Source organism: Camelina sativa, chromosome 19 (genome assembly GCF_030686135.1).
Source record: "Camelina sativa cultivar CO46 ecotype springtype chromosome 19, ASM3068613v1".
NCBI lineage: Eukaryota > Viridiplantae > Streptophyta > Magnoliopsida > Brassicales > Brassicaceae > Camelina > Camelina sativa.
In genome coordinates, this window is record NC_141898.1 from 15,476,739 (window position 1) to 15,497,501 (window position 20,763).

The window sequence follows — 20,763 nt, forward strand, 5'->3', positions numbered from 1 at the left end:
TATTTGGACTGGACAAGCCCACGGGTGACCCGCCCAATTGATAGTTATACTTGGCATCCTCTCCATGGCCAACAGTGCTCGAGACTCCAACAGATCTCTATTCCAGATCCTCATGTGTGAGGCGCCAACGGTGAGCTAGTCGTGTTCAGCAAAGTTGTGGAAGGATTGGATGTGATGAAGAATATTGAGGAGGAGTTGCAAAAGTTATCATCTGAGACGGAACCTTGCAAGCCCGTCGTGATCGCCGACTGCGGTCAAATCTCATAGATATATTTTGAGAGATTTTATCCTATAAGTTAACTACAATGGTACTTTGTGCGTGCTAGAGGACTCCTCTCTTGCTTCACAGAGAAAAGAAGCATGGAAGAATTGTTATCCCACGTAGGCGATCATCAGTTTCTGCTAAGATCTCTACTCCTTGGGATAAGGAGAACAAGTTATACCAAATTTGCAATAGTAGTTGTGACGGTCTTATATGCATCTACGAGCTCTGTGATCAGCCCAGTGTTGTGTTTAATCCCACCACTCGATGGCTTCGGACTTTCCCTCCCTATAACTTCCAACAAGTTGATTTTAAGCGTGGTGAGACAGAGACACCCATGGTCAGTCCAGTCCCATACCCTTGTCCTGGATTTGGTAAAGACAAAATCACTGGCACATACAAGCCTATCTGGTTGTATAATTCGGCTGAGTTAGGCTTAAACCATGAGGCTACTACTTGTGAAGTGTCCCCATATCAAATTCTTCACATCCAAGCTCCTGTGTATTTAGATGGCTCGCTTCATTGGTTCACCTCTGCCTCTTCGGACAACGGCGGCGAAACCAACGTATTGTCTTTGGATCTTCACACCAAACATTCCAAGTCATCTCAAAACCTCCTTTCCTCCATGTCGCTCCTTTAGATATCTCATATCTTTATGTGCAACCTCAATGATCGTTTGTCCGTATCCGAGAAAAGGTGGCCCAACCAATCCATATGGTTGTTCGATTCTGACCACAAGACGTGGAATGCAATTGTTCGATAGATCTCAATATAACTTCTTCTTGGTTTTGAAAGAATCACAAATTCGCGCTCTCGCCGCTAGCACTTGTGGACAAGGACAAGCTGTTCCTTTATAATCGTGAATATGGGGATGCGCTTGTAACCCATGATCCCAAAACAAATCTTATGAATTGGCTTACACATCTAAACTTTGGGCAACCCTTGGTTGTTATTTCCCCAGTTTAGTCTCTATTCTGTAAACTTAATGTTATATTAACAACATTCTAGGTTCTGATTATTTGACTATTTCGATCAAGTTTGCGTATGTGGTTCACTGAAACTGTATCAATCCCAGTTTAACTTGCTTTCGTGGTGGACTGTAGTAGTGTTTAACAATTCATATATCCAAAGTTAAGTGATTAGAAAGTATGTTTCCACACAATGTGATGCATAGCTAGAGTGTAGTAATACTTGAACTTGAGAACAATATGACTTTTACCTCTTTGAAATTCTTATAGACGTTTGCATAGTTGTTAATATATACACTAAACCTTCTTGCTTAAAACTAGGAAGGATCACCATATGGTACAGTGAGATATATGATCCAACAGCATAAAAAAAAAAAAAAGTTGAAAAGAAACAACACAAATATAAATAGAAGATAAACACTTCATAAACGTTCCAATAATTATATCATTATTATACCCATTTAACTTTATGTTTCTCAAACTGTTCGGCTGTTATTTTAACTTTGAAGCAAACAGGCTATTTGTTGTGTGTTTCTCTGTCACTTCTTTTTGTGGTTTTATTGCTAAGAAACCTAATGTCTCCATGCCATCGATCAGTCGAAAACCTAAAGAAAATAATGAAATAAACGAATCTTTTTTTTTTCCCGACGGATAATTGATTAGATCTTTGGGGATTCCCTCTAACCTTTATGCTCCTATGTTCTTCTCTCCTTTTTGGTTAGGTATCTGTCTTTCTCTCTGACTATGTAACCGTTGAAATCTCCTTCCCCGAAAGGGAAGAAAACGGACTCTCGGGTAGATTCAGGACTTGACTGTCCAGCGCTTCACAATGAGTACTTCTCCTGAATATAAAGCATCATATGATCAAGTCAAGATAAATATCTCAAACTTAATTAATGTGTTTGTTAAAGATCATAGCATACCGATCATTGTCTCTGTAGTTAGTGGTTATGTTCATGACATTATCTTCGGTGTTCAAATAGTCCAACAGATAGCTCAACCGTTCGTCTTGTTCCTCTTGCCCAGCTACAAATTAAGAAAGTCAAGCAATTAATTCTGAAGCTACGATTATATATCTGGTATAAGTTATAAAGGTATACATACCATTTGATGTTAGCTTGAAGTCATCTGAAGAGAAGCCAAGGTAGGAGCAATTAGTAGGTAAGGACTTAGAAACTGATTGTTCATGTTCACTAACAAATGGCTTCCTCATTATTCTCGAGCTCTCACTAACCCGCGGTGGCACTTAGAACATTACAAAAGTATAAACACTTATAATGAAATTATAAAACAATGATTTAACATATATAAAAATTTGATTTCGTTAATTACTTACATGTGTTCATATCTATGTCTCTGTCAATGAATTGAGAGCCATATCTCATGCCTTGTAGAGGCTTGTTACTAGAGTGTGATTTTTCCCGGTAAGGCTTGACGAGAACACGAGCACCGCAAATGAAATGAGGATTGCCTTTAGCAAGAATGAGTTTGGCGGTTTCCGTGTAAGGAAATGTTACAAAACCAAACATTCTTTTCTGCTGGCAAGGTATCCTAACATCTTCGACATGTCCGAATTTGGAGAAGTAGTTTGAGACATCATGTTCAGTGAAACTACTCTCTGCCGGAAACGTTAAGTAAATCTGTCTAGAACCAGCAAGGATTGCTCCATGTTCGTTTCTCTCTCCCGTGTATTCCACAAACTTTGATGCATCTTCAGCTAGTATAACCGAATGCTGCCCATGCGGCCTACAAATTCAAAGACCATTTAATAAGAAATATGTTCATTGAGATTTTGAGAAAATACTTATATTGAAATAGAAGGAGTATTAACTAACAAACCTGTCGATGAGGCGGATGGTGTTCTTCAAGCGAGCAAGAAGCTTAGTGAGGCTATAGCCAGCTTTGCCATGTCTTTGTGACTCTGTGAGATACCCTTCAGCTTGAAGAGTCCTGCCGTACTTTTCGTAGTACATCATCGGCAATGAAGCTATGGAAATTGGAACACCTCTTCTAGATTTGAGCAACTCGATGATCTCTCCTTCTAGCTTCTCAAGTGATCCAGGGGAAACAACATGCTCGTCGTCACTTAAGTTGCTGTGAGGATTAAACATCTGAGCAAAGCTCTCCCTCTCCGGTATAATCTGCCCGTGGAAGTACCTACAGTTGTTGCCGTGTTTGCAGAACCCTTTGTTGAAGTAATGGCAGATCTTGACCGGGAACTCGGGTAAACTCGGCGATCTCCTGCTCGTTCTCAGAGGCAAACATTGACGTTCTTGAGAGAAGAAACCGTTAGAGAATTCAGGGCTTGTCAATGAATCATCAAAATTCAACAACTGAACATTGTTCTGCAAGGAATCCATCTCGCTTGAATTCTCCCAAAAACCGGTTTTCATGGGAGGAGAAACCGAAACCAAAAGAGACGATGAACCGGTGAATGATGCGAATTTGTGAGTAGGAATGTGATCAGAAGGAGTTGTGTGGTAGTGATGAGCATTTTTAGCTAATTCGTATTTAACACAATTGATGACAGAACGCATCACAGAATCAGGACTGAAAGCAAGACGGATCATGTCGCGGTTGCCATTGTCTTGCATCAACAAGAGATAACCAATGATCTTGGATGCATTATCCGGTTCAAGTGCTTGGATTCTATTGTGCACAACGTTCATTGATTCTGTGAAATCCATCTCCAAAAAACTTCTTCTAACTCAAAAGCCTCTCTGCAAAGCAAAATTACACAAACTTTCATTAATATTAATTCCACAAGATTTAGTCAAACTCTTTGGATATGAATCAAAAAAGTCACATAAACAACAAGTTGTAACCAAAAGAGGTAGAAGAGTGAGACTCACTCATGATCCCCACATGTTCATAATTTATACCCAAAAAAAAAAAAGGGATTTGCATTGTAAGTCAAACAAAATATGCAAATGTTATGGATAAGAGAACAATGACCAAGATCTGAGTCACGATTACACACAATCAAAACAACAATTTCACAAAAACTCCCGTTTGGAAAAAAAAAAAAATATATATATATATATATATATATATATATCATCTCTTAGACACTTTAACGCAAATCCAAACAATGTTATTGATCTTTGTCCATGTGAAAAAACAATATGATATTTCAAAAACTCGAACATGATATTTAAGTACATTTGTCTTGAAGAAAAAATGTTTTTGTTTCTTTTTTTATTGAGTAAAATATTTTTGACATGGAAACAATTAAAACACTAATCATAATCCGAGAAGTTAATGATTAGAGAGAGGATCTATGAAAGAAAGAAAAAAACTGAAAATTTTACCTCAGCAGATGATAATCCGAGAAGGATTAACCATAATGACTAATCATCGAAATAACAGATCTTTGAGTGAAAATTTTGAGAGAATCTAGACGAATCTATCTCAGTGGTGTTGACGACAATCGTAAAGCATGCAACTCAATTCTTCAAACCTATCGATTTTTTTTCTGAAAAAAAAAAAAATAAAAGAAGAAGAAGAAAGAAAGAAACTGTCATCATAGACTAAGAAAAACAAGAATTGCACTAAAATAAATCAAGAAAAACAGCTCACATTGATAGTTTCATTGTTTGAATTAATCAAAGACACAAGAGCGTGAGAACCACAAACACAAAACGAAATAGAGAAGAGGCAGAGTGATGAAAAACAAATGTAAAATAAAAAAGTTTTGAAAGATCGTGCAATTTTTTTTTGAATATATTTGAGGAGTTTTAGTAACTGTAAAACAGATAAGATCTCAGAGAATCTTGGATGGTGGAGAAGGAAAACGATAAGTCCTAGGTTAAATTATTAAATTAACAACAAAACAAATAGTTTCTTGTTGCGAAGAATATTGTTAAAATAAAAAAATTAATTAATTTTGGTTTGACAACTCGTTCAATTTTATATTGTTACAGCAAATATCGGAACTCAGTTAGAAAAAAACCTGGAGACTTTTATAATTATTTTTAATTAAGTTAATTCTAATCACGATACGTAAATTAATAATTAACGAATACGATCAAGAAGACTTTTCGATGTTTTGAATCTAGAGTTATTAGTTATGGATCCATGTTGTTGTTGTCTTTTGGATAAGGATTATTCATACAAGTTACAACTGTGACCGTTTAATATAAACATAAGGTACTCATGGTGTGGTTTCAACGGTTACGGTTTCATAGCAAGAGGTTATGGTTTGGGCTGAACACGGTCTAAACGGACCGGATCGTAAGGCCTCACTCCATTTTTTGGAAAAACCGAAACAAATATAAATCTAGTTGGGATTCATCTCAATAGTCTTTACGTGTACAGTATACCAAAATAAGAATATTTAGGATTCTTAATTTTAATTTTGGGTTCAAATATATTTATGATTGAATATAATATCTCTATTATATTATTTAAGCAACCCTTTAAACAAATAATCCTACTCCCATATGGTATATTACACAAAATGCCACTGTATTTAATTACCAAATATAATAACCTCATCTTAATATTAAAATTGTTGTAACCAGAAAACAGATTTTTTATTAACATAGTTATTAAAAGAAAACAAATTCAGGTAAATATTATTTTTTTAGTGTTTGTTAATTGTTTTCTTTTTATTTTTAACTCAAAAAATCTTATAAAATCAGAAAAAAATCTTGAACAATAAATATTTACGTGAAAATACATTATAAATATTTTAACAACAATATTTTAGAAAAATAAAAAATATTTAATGAAATTATAGCCCAATATTTTTGAAAATTTTTAATAAATTTATTTTACCAGATTTCATTTATTGTTTCAGAATTCTTAGGAAACAATAATAAACTATTTTAAACAATTATAAAACTTTATTTTATTTATAAAACTAAGATTAAATATATGCATCCCTAAATTGTTTAATAATGACATACATATTTTAAAACTAAGATACAACATTGCTTATATTTTTAAAATATAAAATATTATATCTAATTTATTAAATATTGTTTTGCACTTCACATCGACGCATAGACATTATATTAAAATCTAAAAAATCACAAATATTATATTTTATTTAATATAATATATATAACTAAAAAATAAATCAAAAAGTTAAATCTAGATTTCAAAACATGACTGCTTCAATACACGTTTTGTTTTATTTTTAGGATTTTACCAAATTTATATGATTCACAAATTTGAACATTGTATCATGTAGCCAAAACGGGTTGAAATCAGAGTATTAAACTAAGTAAATGAAATGTAAAAGATTATAAAATGTATAGTACGAGAACTATATATACATTTCCATGTGCTAACTATCTAGAATGAAATATTCTTCAGTCAAGATATACTCATTATAGTTGCTTTTTTAATTATTTTTCTTTTATTTTTCAACACATTACTTATATAATATATTAAGAACTGTTTAACATTTAAATAATGAAGAAGCTTAAATCATGATATCAACCGATTTTTTTCCTTTTTTGATTACAAATTATCAAAATCTTAACAAGGTATCAAAAGTATAGTGTTTCTAATTTACATAAGTTAATGCTTTTTTAAAAAAATAATTCAGAATACATTTATTCATAGTTGTTCAAACGCCAATAGTTGAGTCACTAGTCATTATATAGATAAAAGTTATGCGGCCTATTTTTTCACTCGCTTGTAGCCTCGTAAAGTGAAACTCCAAATTCCAAGCCGAATCTGATCTTATTCTCAAACATCTACATACTATTTCTTAGTCATTAACATATTTAGTTCCAAACCACAACTTTACAAAGTCATATATCAGTAGAATGAGAATCTGAGTTTATTCATCTTTCTCTCTCGATTCTTAGAGGAGGTTATTGGTTCTATGATTTTAATGGATTTGGAAATCCAGAAAAAAATCATGTGTTATTCAATCATTGATTTTAAAATACTTATTAAAATGATGTATTATTGGTTAAATGATTTACAAATACTTATTAAAATCATATGTTATTCATTTAATGATTTGTTTTTGGATTTCAAAATCCATATTATGTTTTAGATGAATTTGAATGGATTTGAAAATGTAAAATAGAAGGATTCAAATCCAAGGATAAAACATGTTATTTCAAAATCTATGTGTTTGGATTTTTAGAATTTATAATTCTATAGATTTAGAAATTATCTCTCCAATAACAGCCTCTTATTCTACTGGTATCATAAAATGACATATCTCACCATCATGACCCTCAAATTCGTATTTGACACATTTCACTCATCATGACCATCAAATCATGATACAACATATCTTGGTCGTCATAACGAGTCCAATCTTATAACTTATCACAATTACCAATCATAATCAGGAATTAATTCATTCCGTAATCTAAATCTCTTTACATAACTATTTTCATGATTTCATCATCCATTCATAACTTTTCATAAATGCATATGACATCATGTAATAATCGATCACGAACCAAAATCATATATATTCATTAAAACTATAACGTACACATACATAATTTTGGGTATAGAATTTTAGAATCCATTTCGATATCTTGTCGTTTACGGTTCGGTTCCATTTTTTATTTTTTATGGTTTGATTTTTGGAAAAATTGGAAAAAAGAATCTTTTTAAAAACTTTTGTCCATCTACGCTTTATTTTTGTAGGTTTGGTCATAGGTTTTAATATGCTTTTTAACCCAGTTTTACCCTCATTTTTAAAAAACCAAAATAGGTAAAATATAAATATATTTTGAAAGTGTATTTATTTCCGAAAATAAGAAAACAAAATAAGAAACCTAAACCTCTAATTGATTGAGAGACTTCTACAACCATCAAAACCCTTTTTTTGTTTCTCATCTTTTAAGTCGTAAAAAAAAACATCGTGTATGAAAACACCACAAGTAACGTAGTTTTGCATCATAATCAGGTAAATGAAAATTTCGTGGAAGATGGAAGAGAGGGTAAACAACCGATCACGTTAGATTAAGTAATGTAGAATGTCGATTTTTTTGTATTTGTCTTTCTTCTAAATAATTAAGAATACACATTCTAAAATATATTAGAACATATCTAAACAATAAATACATAATCCTAAACCATAAATTAAGATTATTCAAAAAATATTCACTTTCCTTATTTAATTTATTTTCTTTCTATTTCTATGATATTCTAAGTTTTACAGATTATAAATTCTAAAATATCTATGATATATCTTCTACTTCTTTTAGTATACAAGGTAAAATGTGGAAAATATATTCTGATTTGATGTAGATGAAGAAAAATGTAGAATACAAATTCTTAATTTTGTAGAACATGCAAAATTCAGGTTCTGAAGTTTTTAGAACAAATTTTCCGTCTAAATTGCGTAGAACATGTACAAACTGTAGAATGAATAATCTAAATGTTTCAGAACTTGAAAAAATCGTAGAAAATTTTTTCTGAACAATTTAGACCAGAAATCATCAATTTACAAACTGATTTTTTTTACACAGTTGTTTACTCACATGTGTTTTCTATTAGTTTTTTGGTTTAAACTTCTAAAAACTTCCTTATATCTATTAGTAGAGGTATTTTCGTTACAAATGACAATCTTAAAAAAAAAAATAGATGGACAAATGTTTGAAAAAACCTACTTTATTTCCAATTTTGTGAAAAAATGTTCAAAGTACATTTTGAAAGTTGAAGATTTTGAATCTACACAACTTGAAGGCTATATAAGCTTTTTTTCTGAACATTTTTCTCATCCAAATATTTTGTTGATTTCAATTATCTGACGTGGACACATTGAGGCTTCTTTAACATTATAGTCCTCCTCCTTTCTCATTCAAGACCAAATTGGGCTGATCTGATCAGAAAAAAAAAACACAACAAGAAAACCCTAAAAATTCAAATCCTCGATTCGATTCAATGTACCAGTGGAGAAAATTCGACTTCTTCGAAGAGAAATACGGAGGTAAGATACCCGATGATGTGACCGGAGATATACAATGTTGTTCCAGTGGCCGTGGCAAAGTCGTCATCGGCTCTAACGACGGATCCGTCAGCTTCCTCGATCGCGGCATCAAGTTCGATTCCGGTTTCCATGCTCACTCTTCCTCCGTCCTCTTCCTTCAACACCTCAAGGTCTCTCTCTCTCTCTCTCTCTCTCTCTTCTTTGATCCCTCGATTTTAGCTTCAATTTGGTTGTGATTTTGATTGATCCTTTCTCATCGATTTTACAATTCCAGTTGATTTTTGTTGTTGTTTTGGTATAATTAATATAGCAAAGGAACTTCCTCGTTACCGTCGGAGAAGATGAACAAATATCGCCGCAGCAGTCAGGGATATGTCTCAAGGTGTTTGACCTTGACAAAGTGCAGGAAGAGAGCACTAGTTCTTCGACTCCCGAGTGCATTGGTATTCTAAGAATATTCACCAATCAGTTTCCTGAAGCTAAGGTAGACACTAGTTATAATGATCTCTTCTCCATTCTAATGCGTAACATATGGAATGAGGTTTGTTGATGGGAAAGTTATGTGCAATTGCAGATTACTTCTTTTCTAGTCCTTGAGGAAGTTCCACCAATATTGCTTATAGCCATTGGTTTAGATAATGGCTGTGTTTATTGTGTCAAAGGAGACATTGCACGAGAGCGTATCACTCGGTTTAAGCTTCAAGTGGATGGACGATCCCCTATTACTGGCTTGGGGTTCAGGATGGATGGTCAAGCGCTTCTTTTATTTGCCGTAACTCCTGACTCTGTGAACTTGTTCAGTATGCTGGCGCAGCCACCTAAACTGCAGACCTTGGATCATATTGGTGGCAGTGTGAATACTGTTACAATGAGTGACCGCTCGGTACATACTTCTCTACTTTGGTTTTAAGTGCATGTTCTTCTTTTCTTCTAGTCAGTTGAAAGTATGTTGTGCTCTACAGGAACTAATAATTGGTCGACCTGAGGCTGTTTATTTCTATGAAGTTGATGGACGTGGTCCTTGCTGGGCTTTTGAAGGAGAGAAGAAATTCATGGGGTGGTTCCGAGGCTATCTTTTATGTGTCATTGCTGACCCTAAAACTGGGAAGAATGTTTTCAATGTCTACGACCTTAAGAACCGGCTTATAGCATATAGCATAGTCGTTGATAAAGTCTCGAATATGCTCTGCGAATGGGGAAACGTAATACTTATAACGGCTGACAAATCATTACTGTGCATTACCGAGAAGGATATGGAAAGCAAGTTAGATATGCTGTTCAAGAAAAACCTGTACACAGTAGCCATTAATCTTGTCCAGAGTCAGCATGCCGATGCTGCTGCTACTGCCAATGTGATGAGGAAGTATGGAGATCATTTATATGGCAAACAGGACTTTGACGAAGCTATGTCTCAGTACATCAACACAATTGGTTACCTTGAACCATCATTTGTGATACAAAAGTTTCTGGATGCACAGAGGATCTACAATCTTACGAATTACCTGGAGAAGTTGCATGAGAAAGGTCTAGCATCAAAAGACCACACAACTCTTTTGCTAAACTGTTACACTAAGTTGAAGGATGTAGAAAAGCTGAACACATTCATTAGAAAAGAAGATGGCATCGGCGAACTGAAGTTCGATGTGGAAACAGCCATTAGGGTCTGTCGTGCTGCCAATTACCACGAGCATGCAATGTATGTTGCAAAAAAGGCAGGAAAACATGAGTGGTATTTGAAAATTTTGCTTGAAGATCTTGGAAACTACGACGAAGCGCTGCAATATGTTTCAGGTCTTGAACCCAGTCAAGCTGGGGTTACAATAAAAGAGTATGGTAAGATTCTTATTGAGCACAAGCCAAAAGAGACTATTGATATACTCATGCGACTATGCACTGAGCAAGGGACTTCTAATGGTGTGTACCTGTCCATGTTGCCATCACCTGTGGACTTTATCAATGTGTTTGTTCAGCATCCACATTCATTAATGCATTTTCTCGAGAGATATGCTGAGATAGTGAAGGATTCACCTGCTCAAGCTGAAATCAATAACACACTCTTGGAGTTATACTTGTCCAGGGACTTGAATTTTCCATCAATCTCTCTATCTGAAAATGGTCTAGATCAGGACTTAACAGATCATTCAGTAGCAGCTGCGGCGTCTAAAGCTCATCCTGAAAAGAGGACAAATGCTGATTCAAAGGATGCAATGGAGAAGGATTGTACAGAAAGACAACATAAGGGACTGGAGTTGCTTAAAATGGCATGGCCGTCAGACCTGGAGCAACCCGTCTATGATGTTGACCTTGCTATAATTCTTTGCGAGATGAATTCGTTCAAGGAGGGACTTCTGTATCTGTATGAAAAGATGAAACTTTACAAGGAGGTTATTGCTTGCTACATGCAGAATCATGATCATGAGGGACTGATTGCGTGCTGCAAAAGATTAGGTGATTCTGGCAAGGGAGGGGATCCGTCTCTTTGGGCAGATCTTCTCAAGTATTTTGGTGAAATTGGAGAAGACTGCACCAAAGAGGTGAAGGAGGTTCTTACTTATATTGAACGAGATGATATCTTACCTCCTATCATTGTTCTTCAGACCTTGGCAAAGAATCCATGCCTTACACTCTCTGTCATCAAAGACTATATAGCCCGGAAACTTGAACAAGAATCAAAGATAATTGAAGAGGACCGGCGTGCAGTAGAGAAGTATCAGGTTGGTAGTTTCATCATCAATACATTTTTTTATTTGTTCATCTAGTCTGACCTTTCAAGTCAACTAGAAAATCTTTTCTGGTAATGCCGACCCTACTTCTGATCCAAAAGCCTTTTGTATATGAACGGTGCAGGAAACGACAAAAAACATGAGAAAAGAGATTGAAGACCTCAGGACGAATGCCAGAATATTTCAACTTAGCAAGTGCACTGCTTGCACTTTCACATTGGATATCCCAGCAGTCCATTTCATGTGTATGCACTCATTTCATCAACGCTGCCTTGGTGACAATGAAAAAGAATGCCCCGAGTGTGCTCCCGAGTACAGATCTGTGATGGAAATGAAGAGAAGTTTGGAGCAGAACTCGAATGACCAAGATCTGTTTTTCCAACAAGTGAAAGGCTCGAAAGACGGGTTTTCTGTGATTGCAGAGTACTTTGGGAAAGGAATCATCAGCAAAACTAGTGATGCAACATCTTGATTCTCTTCACGCCTGGGGGTAACTACTAAGCTCATTGCAAATAACTCAAAAGTTTTCCCTTTTCTACTTTGTTGAAATCAAGTCAAATGAGAGCATCTAATTACAAAATAAAGATAATTTGGGAGATATATTTTCTCATATATTGATCTTGTCTGTTCAGGGATTGGTGGCTAAACATCTCAAAGTGAGGCAGGCATGAACTGTATGGCATCTGTGTATCTGTGAATGTGAGGTATCCTTTGAATCTACTTTATCGGCTTAGATATTGTATAAGAGTGAGTTGCTAGTGAAGTTGGGACAGGCTCAATGCTTTTTCCTGTTTGCATTTCTGAAATACTGTAAGGATACCATGCATATATATGAACAAGTTATAAAATGTTTTTGTGTGTATGTTTGCGTTTTTTTAAATCTTTGGAACTCCATAACTTAAAGGAGAATGTTTAAAGTAAATATGTTGTGGTGTTTGCTTTGAATTTGGTTAATCGTTCTGGTAAACGACTTGCTCATTTGATCAATTTCTTAAAACTTGCTCAAATTCTGACTCCGGTTCATTATGCGACACAAAAAATTTAGATATCTATCAAGTAATAAAGCATATTCTTTTCACAGCGTCCAATTTTTCTGCTTACGAGAAATACGGGGCAAATCTTAAGACTTGGCTGTGAGTTAATATTGGGCAATTTGTAAGACTCAGCTATTGGCGTTCCCACCATCGAACACATGCATCTCCACTCTCTGATTCAATGGTTCGTTTGTCTCCTTTGATTCTGTTTTAGCTATGATTAGGGTTTCCAGCAGTTTAGCTTTCCCTTGAGATCTTATTGGAAGTTGAGTATTAAACCATGGCTGGAACAGGTGAGTTTTTTTTGGGTTTTCAAAAGGCGGTAGAGACAGTTTTCGGTTTTTTTTTTTCCTTGCTTCCCGTGTGGAGATTCTGTATTGGCAAAAAATTAGAGTTATTGGTCTTAGTTTTGTCGTTTTGAACAAGTACAGAAACTTCCACTTGGGTCATCAGATCAATCATTCGGGTTTACGTTGATTCCGTTAATATCCTCGAGAAGCTCGAAGCAGTAAAGTGCTTATTGTGATCCTTTAAAAAGCATAGAGGTAGTAGCTCACATAGATTCGACCTGAAAATATGACGAGGCGAACTTATTGTACTCCTTGATGACGATGATGATTACAAATTCACGAAACGGTTCAAATATCTCGAACTATCAAGGAGCTATGCAAGAAATTGAAGATGAGTCACCTAGGGAGTATTTACTTTTTCGATGTGATCAATGTGATCAGGAGTTTATATTATTTTAAAATTAAGGTTCTAGCTGTCCATTAATTCATGTTGTTCCAAATAGAAAACCTTTTTTTTTAAGTAATTAACAAATCATAGATAAACTGATTCTTGATTATGTTTCTGCTCTGAGCTCCCTCTTCACTTTGAGCAATAATGGCAGCAATTATCACCGTTGACTTTCAGAACTGTTTCATCTTCATCCTCCTATGCCTCTTCTCACTCTTTTGTTACTCTCTCTTCTTCAAGAAACCGAAGAACTCGAGAGGCTTTGATCGGCCTCCGACCCTCCTTCTCTTCCAATCATTGGTCATCTTCACCTTCTCCTCTCTGCACTAGCCCACAAGTCTCTTCAGAAACTCTCCTCCAAGTATGGACCTCTTCTCCATCTACGGATCTTTCACGTCCCCATCATCCTCGTCTCTTCAGCCTCAGTGGCCAGCGAGATCTTCAAGGCCATGACGTGAACGTTTCCTCTCGCAGTGTTGCTGCCATCGATGAGTCCCTCGTGTTTGGATCTTCTGGTATCATCAACGCTCCGCATGGAGATTACTGGAAGTTCATGAAGAAGCTCATCGCCACTAAGCTGCTCCGACCACAGTCGATTGAGAGGTCACGAGGTATTCGCGGTGAAGAGCTGATGCGATTTTACAACAGCCTTCTCGATAAGGCGAGGTTGAACGAGAGCGTTGAGATCAGTAAGGAAGCAATGAAGCTTGTGAACAACACCTTGTGCAGGATGAGCATGGGAAGGAGTTTTTCAGAGGAGAACGGTGAGGCAGAGAAAGTCAGAGGATTGGTGGATGAATCTTATGCCTTGACCAAGAAGATGTTCTTGGTTACTTTATTGCGCAGACCGCTTAAGATGTTTCGGATCCCACTGTTCGTGAAGGAGATAATGGGAGTTTCCAACAAATTCGATGAGTTGCTCGAGAGAATTCTTGTGGAACACGAAGAGAAACTGCAAGAGGGGTATCAAGGTACGGACATGATGGATGTGTTATTGGCAACTTATGGAGATGAAAACGCAGAGTATAAGATCACTAGGAATCATATCAAGTCGTTTTTTGTGGCAAGTGTTCCTCATTATGTCGATTTTTATTTAAAAATCCAAACGAAACTTACTTATAAAATATTTTGTATCTTCTCACTGCAGGAGCTTTTCGTTGGAGGCACTGATACCTCAGTGCAAACAACACAATGGACAATGGCAGAGATCATTAACAACCCTAACGTTCTTGAGAGAGTAAGGGAAGAAATTGATTCCGTTGTAGGGAAAACAAGGTTGATACAAGAAACTGATCTACCGAACCTCCCTTACTTGCAAGCGGTAGTAAAAGAAGGGCTAAGATTGCATCCGCCTGGGCCTCTCTTGGTAAGGACGTTCCAAGAAAGATGCGAGATCAAAGGTTTCTACATACCGGAAAAGACAACACTCATTGTTAACGCTTATGCTGTGATGAGAGATCCTAGTTCTTGGGAAGATCCTGACGAGTTTAAGCAGGAGAGGTTTTTAAGTTCTTTAAGTGGGCAAGAAGGCGAGAAAGAGCAAGCTTGTAAGGAACAAAGGATTGACTCGATTTCTGTATATGATTGATAGAGGAATATACAAACCTATATACATGAGAGCGTATCCCCAAACATAAATACGACAGATCGCTAAGAATATACAACAGAGTTTATGGAAAGTAAATAATCCCTTAGCTAAACATACGGGATGTGATGTAACTCTTAACTCTCCTAATACCCCCCCTCAAACTGGAGCATGGAGATTTAAGATGCCCAGTTTGGAACGAAAGCCTTCAAATGCCGGTTGACCAAGTGGTTTTGTAAAAATGTCGGCTAGCTGAGAGTTGCTCGGAATGTGAACTGGCAGAAGAACACCGCGCTGAATCTCGTCTCGAATGAAGTGGCAGTCATTTTCAATATGTTTCGTCTGTTCATGGAAAACAGGATTCGTAGCAATGTAGATTGCGGATTTACTATCACAGCAGAGACGCATCGGTTGATCGTGATTCACCCCAAGATCACGAAGAACACGTTTCAGCCAAAGAAGTTCTTTGGTTATGTAGGCCATTGCTCTATATTCCGCTTCTGTAGGTGACATACTAACTGTATCTTGCTTCTTTGTCTTCCAAGAGATTGGAGAAGCACCTACTTGAACAAGATAGCCACTGACAGACCAGCGAGAAAGGGGGCAACCTGACCAATCAGAATCACACCATCCTGTGATTTGAAAATTTTTCTGAGATCGTAAGAGGATACCTTGTCCTGGATTGCCTTTTAAATAGTGAAGAACTCGTAAAGCTGCATGCCAGTGATCATGTCGTGGAGCTTTCATAAATCGCGATAAGACATGAACACAAAATGCTAAATCTGGTCGCGTAGCTGCTAAGTAGATCAACTTCCCAACGAGACGACGATACTGATCGGGATGTGGAAGCAAAGGAGAGGTGGAAAGCCCCAGCTTATGATTCTGATCGAGAGGGAAGTCCACAGGTTTACAACCTAAAAGTCCAGCTTCATCCAGAAGGTCCAAAGTGTACTTTCTCTGATTTAAATAAAAACCCTTGATGCTGCGAGAAACCTCAATACCCAAAAAGTATTTTAAAGGACCAAGATCCTTCATTCTGAAACAAGAAGCCAAGTATCCTTTAAAGAGATGTAAGGCTTCATCAGAGTTACTTGAGACAATCATGTCATCAACATAAATCAAAATATTGATCCGTATACCACCCTTATCAAACGAGAACAACGAATAATCAGAGAGAGATTGAACAAAACCATAGGCACGCAAAGCCTTTGTTAACTTGTCGAACCAGCATCTAGGAGCTTGTTTCAAACCGTATAAGGACTTGCGCAATTTACATACCTTTGTCTCATCATTGGTAACATAACCAGGCGGAGGCTTCATATAGACTTCCTCAACAAGATCACCATGGAGGAAAGCATTGTGCACATCCATCTGATGCACTGGCCAATTGTTTCCAACAGCAACTTGTAAAAACAGTCGAACCGTTTGCATTCGTGCCACTGGGGAAAACGTTTCGCCGTAATCAACACCCTCGACCTGTTTATTACCAAGAGCCACCAAACGCGCCTTGTATCTTTCAATTGAACCATCAGAATTGTGCTTAATTTTATAAACCCATTTCGAGCCAATCGCTTTCTTACCAGGAGGCAAATCTTCAAGTGTCCAAGTTTCATTTTCTTCGAGAGCAGTAATTTCAGACCCCATAGCATTGTTCCAGACTTTGCTCTGTGCTGCTTGTTTATATGTCTTTGGTTCAACAGCAGAGGTGATCGCCATCAAATATGCTCGATGTGTCGAAGAGAAACGAGTGGAGCCAACATATTTCGAAAGTGGATACAAAGAAGCAGAATTACCCAGAAGTCGTGTCTGTGCTGTGTATGTCTTATAGTCCTGCAATTTCAGTGGTGGATTTCGCGACCGGAGACCTCGCCGTAGTTCAACAGCGACCGGTTGATGAACGTCGTCGTTAGCAGGAGAAGGAGATGGTGATGACGAAGAGGGTATGATAGGAGATGGGGTCGAGGATTCAGACAGAGCAACGGAGGCGGAGGATGATGACGGACTCGGAGCAACAGGGGATGGCGACACCGGAGATGAGGACGAAGGAGATAAGTCGAGTGTTGAAGGTATCGGGTCTAAAACATCAATTGGACTTGAATTGGGTAATGGGCCAACAGGCTTGGTTGGTTCTTCGACAATTGGGCCCAATAAGGATGTGGCCCATAGCTCAATGTCTTCCTCATCGTTTTCATTTTCGTTTTCGAGAACAGAGGTTGCAAAGGGGAACTCTGTTTCGCTGAAAACCACATCTCGTGAAGAGAAAAATTCTTGTTTGTCAAGATCATAAAGTCTCCAAGCCTTTTTGCCATAGGGATAGCCCACGAATACACACTTGCGACTTCTTGGAGCAAATTTATCCCCTTTGTGTGTTTGATTTTGTACATAACAAAGACTACCAAACACCTTCACATGATCGTAAATTGGAGGAGTACCATGTAGCTTCTCATACGGCGTGACTCCACCAATCACCGAACTAGGAGTTCTATTGATCAAATAACCAGCAGTCAATATACATTCCCCCCAAAAAGTGATCGGCAAGCTTGACTGAAAACGCAAAGCACGAGCAACATTTAAAATGTGACGGTGCTTTCTCTCAACTCTGCCGTTTTGTTGTGGTGTGCCCACACAAGAAGTTTCATGGATGATCCCTTCTGTGCGAAAGTAACCACTCATACTTGTAAACTCTGTTCCGTTATCGCTTCTTATACGTTTAACTTGTTTTTGAAATTGTCGTGCAGCCAAGGAAATCAAACTTTTCAGATTCGTGGATGTTTCGGTTTTGTCGTGTTGAAGATAAATCCACACATTTCTTGAAAAATCATCAACAACAGTAAGAAAATATCGAGCACCAGAGGAAGAAGGAGTGCGATATGGTCCCCAAAGATCAACGTGAAGAAGCTCAAAAACAGATAACGTTTTATTCTCACTAATGGGAAAAGAAGATCTTGTTTGCTTGGCACGCAAGCATACATCACACACCTTATTCGATAATTCAGAAACAACAGCAACAGAAACATTTGGAAGAGAACCAACGACTTTTGGAGACGGATGACCCATCCTATTGTGCCATAACTCGTACGCCTTTGTATCTTTGTCCGTCACAAACGCTCCCACCTCCGTTCTACAAAAGCGAAATGTTCCACAATCCCGTTTACCCGCACCAATCATCATCCTCGAAGCACGGTCCTGGATCACAAGAAACTGATCAGCCATCTGTACTACACATCTATTCTCATCCATGAGCTGGCCTACTGAAATGAGATCAGACTGAAATTCTTCAACATAAAAAACAGATTTCAAAATCAGATTGGATCCCAAAACAACTGTTCCTTCTTGACTAGATATTCTCTCCCTCCCATCAGCTAAAATAACCAGCACAGGCTCCATATGTCGCACATTTGTGAGTATATCAAAGTTACCCGTCAAATGATGAGATGCCCCGCTGTCTAATACCCAAGAAGGAGTAGAATACTTACCCGAAACTTTTTCGTGACTGGAACTTGCTCCACCATTGCCACCAGCATTGAGAAGCTTTATAAGACGCTCCCATTGCTTGTTGTCAAGGCCGCTAACGCCATCGCGGTCTTTGTCCGTGATCACGTAATTAACGTGTTCCTGAGGCTGCATTGGAGGCACGTGAACAACATTGGCATACGTCATGTTACGACCGCGACCACTCGATGCACCACCAATATACCCACCACGAACTCGTCCTTGTACCATACGGCTCCTTGGACGATCACCCCACCACTCGGGGTAACCCACAACAGCAAAACAACGATCGGATGAATGACCACTTCGATGACAGTGGGTACATACAGATTTCACATCGTCAATACGTACGGACGAGGAGACACGACCTCGTTGATGAACCGCATATGCAATCACGTCAGCTGAAATATCCTCCTTTTTAACATTGTTCCTCAAATCTTCCTCTTGAAGAACAACATTATACACTTCCTCCAAAGATTGAATCGGTATACGAGAAACCAGAGTCAATCTCACTGTGTGATAAGCATCATCAAGACCAGAAAGGAAATCATGGACCTTGTCATTCTCTCGATCTTGCTCCTGCAATGTGTTAAGATTGCACTCACACCTCCCACATTTGCAAAGACGCAGTGGCCTGTGATTAGCCATGCTATCCCAAATCTTGTTCAACTTACCATAGTAGCTCTCTATCGTAAGTCCACGTTGCTTGCAAGAAGCGAGCTCCGCTTTGAGTTGCTGAATGCGTGGACCATTTGTAACGGAGAAACGCTTTTTCAAGTGTTCCCATAAATCCTTGGCAACATCTCGATGAGAAATGTTGGAACGCAACACAGGATCAATAGTCATGCGAATCCAGGAGATCAGCAATGCTTGAATCGTCCACCAGTCTTCAAGATCGGATGATCCTTCTTCGGGTCGAGCAATAGTTCCGTCAAGAAAACCAAACTTTTTGCGAGAACAAAGCGCAGTCTTCATTCCTCGCGCCCATTCTTCGTAGTTCATCCCTTTCAACAGCGGATGAGATATCACAGCGCCTGGGTTGTCGGCAGCAGTCAAGTCATATGGAGAGATGGTACGTCTTACCTCCATAGTGGCTTGAGTCGGGGTCGTCGAGTTTGTGTTGTTCGAGGTCGGGTTCGGGGGGTTCGTACCAGCCATGATCAAACTTGAAAATTTTCGACAGAATCCATCACTCCCCCTCGAGATAATGCTCTCTTTTTTTTTTTAGCTATCTCGATGGAATTGGGCCTTCCTTTGGGCCATCAATTAATGGGTGATCGGGCCTCTATCCGGGCTGGACTAGTTAACGGGCCAGCGTGTGTAGGCTCTGATACCATGTAAGAAACAAAGGATTGAATCGATTTCTGTATATGATTGATAGAGGAATATACAAACCTATATACATGAGAGCGTATCCCCAAACATAAATACGACAGATCGCTAAGAATATACAACAGAGTTTATGGAAAGTAAATAATCCCTTAGCTAAACATACGGGATGTGATGTAACTCCTAACTCTCCTAATAAAGCTTTTAAGTACCTTCCTTTTGGCGGCGGAAGGAGAGGATGTCCTGGAAGTAATCTAGCTTCTATATTTGTAGGAACCGCAATTGGAGTGATGGTGCAGTGCTTTGACTGCAAAATCAAAGGAGGTGAGGTCGACATGGAAGAGACATTTGAAGGAATGAACCTAAGCATGGTTCATCCGCTTAAGTGCATGCCAGTTCCTCGAACCCTACCTTTTCCTTAAATTTACTTCTAAGATTCCCAGTTGAGAACATGTAAGAAGTTTGCTTCTTCGATTCTGTACATGTTCAAAGACGTTCCATTACATTTTCAGTCTTTTATGTTTGTTATATTCGAAATTTCGATATTGTAAATGCAAGAAAGCTGAAGCATTGTATTTAGCTTACCAAGTTACATTTATTTAAAATCTTGGTATTTTCAAGAAACTATTGTAACTCACTCATAATAAAACTATAACAAACTCTTATACAAGTCGCTTTATATATAAAAACATCCTAGAATTTTGATTCTTCTTATTA

At 37.6% G+C, this 20,763-nt stretch overlaps 2 protein-coding genes and 2 pseudogenes across 7 annotated transcripts; 3 read left to right on the forward strand and 1 right to left on the reverse strand.

Moving 5' to 3' along the window:
- Positions 1-64: 64 nt before the first annotated feature.
- Positions 65-1,280, forward strand: LOC147920617 (F-box protein At5g10340 pseudogene; annotated as a pseudogene).
- Positions 1,281-1,635: 355 nt separating this feature from the next.
- On the reverse strand, positions 1,636-5,112 carry LOC104766533 (zinc finger CCCH domain-containing protein 18). Of its 2 annotated transcripts, XR_764046.3 has the most exons (8): positions 4,810-5,112; positions 4,542-4,705; positions 3,070-3,950; positions 2,567-2,976; positions 2,335-2,475; positions 2,154-2,256; positions 1,916-2,072; positions 1,636-1,835 (listed from the first exon to the last, which is right to left on the reverse strand). XR_764046.3 is itself a non-coding variant. In XM_010490441.3 (7 exons), the coding sequence occupies exons 3-7, from the start codon at positions 3,915-3,917 to the stop codon at positions 1,973-1,975; spliced, it is 1,602 nt and encodes a 533-aa protein (XP_010488743.1). In that variant the 5' UTR covers positions 3,918-3,950; positions 4,542-4,705; positions 4,810-5,112; the 3' UTR covers positions 1,636-1,972. The 2 variants fall into 2 exon arrangements, 1 of the variants encoding a protein (XP_010488743.1); XM_010490441.3 differs by having other exon boundaries at positions 1,636-2,072.
- Positions 5,113-8,859: 3,747 nt separating this feature from the next.
- LOC104766534 (vacuolar protein-sorting-associated protein 11 homolog) lies at positions 8,860-13,749 on the forward strand. 4 transcript variants are annotated; one of them, XR_015591061.1, is made up of 8 exons: positions 8,984-9,315; positions 9,456-9,629; positions 9,720-10,028; positions 10,108-11,859; positions 11,993-12,358; positions 12,501-12,572; positions 12,950-13,195; positions 13,334-13,749. XR_015591061.1 is itself a non-coding variant. In XM_087501926.1 (6 exons), the coding sequence occupies exons 1-5, from the start codon at positions 9,100-9,102 to the stop codon at positions 12,338-12,340; spliced, it is 2,799 nt and encodes a 932-aa protein (XP_087358052.1). In that variant the 5' UTR covers positions 8,860-9,099; the 3' UTR covers positions 12,341-12,358; positions 12,501-12,813. The 4 variants fall into 4 exon arrangements, 1 of the variants encoding a protein (XP_087358052.1); XR_015591062.1 differs by having other exon boundaries at positions 12,950-13,086; XR_015591060.1 differs by having other exon boundaries at positions 12,950-13,749.
- Positions 13,748-16,359, forward strand: LOC104766535 (cytochrome P450 705A22-like; annotated as a pseudogene). Its single transcript, XR_015591063.1, has 2 exons — positions 13,748-14,703; positions 14,788-16,359. The product of XR_015591063.1 is annotated as a cytochrome P450 705A22-like (transcript).
- Positions 16,360-20,763: the final 4,404 nt, after the last annotated feature.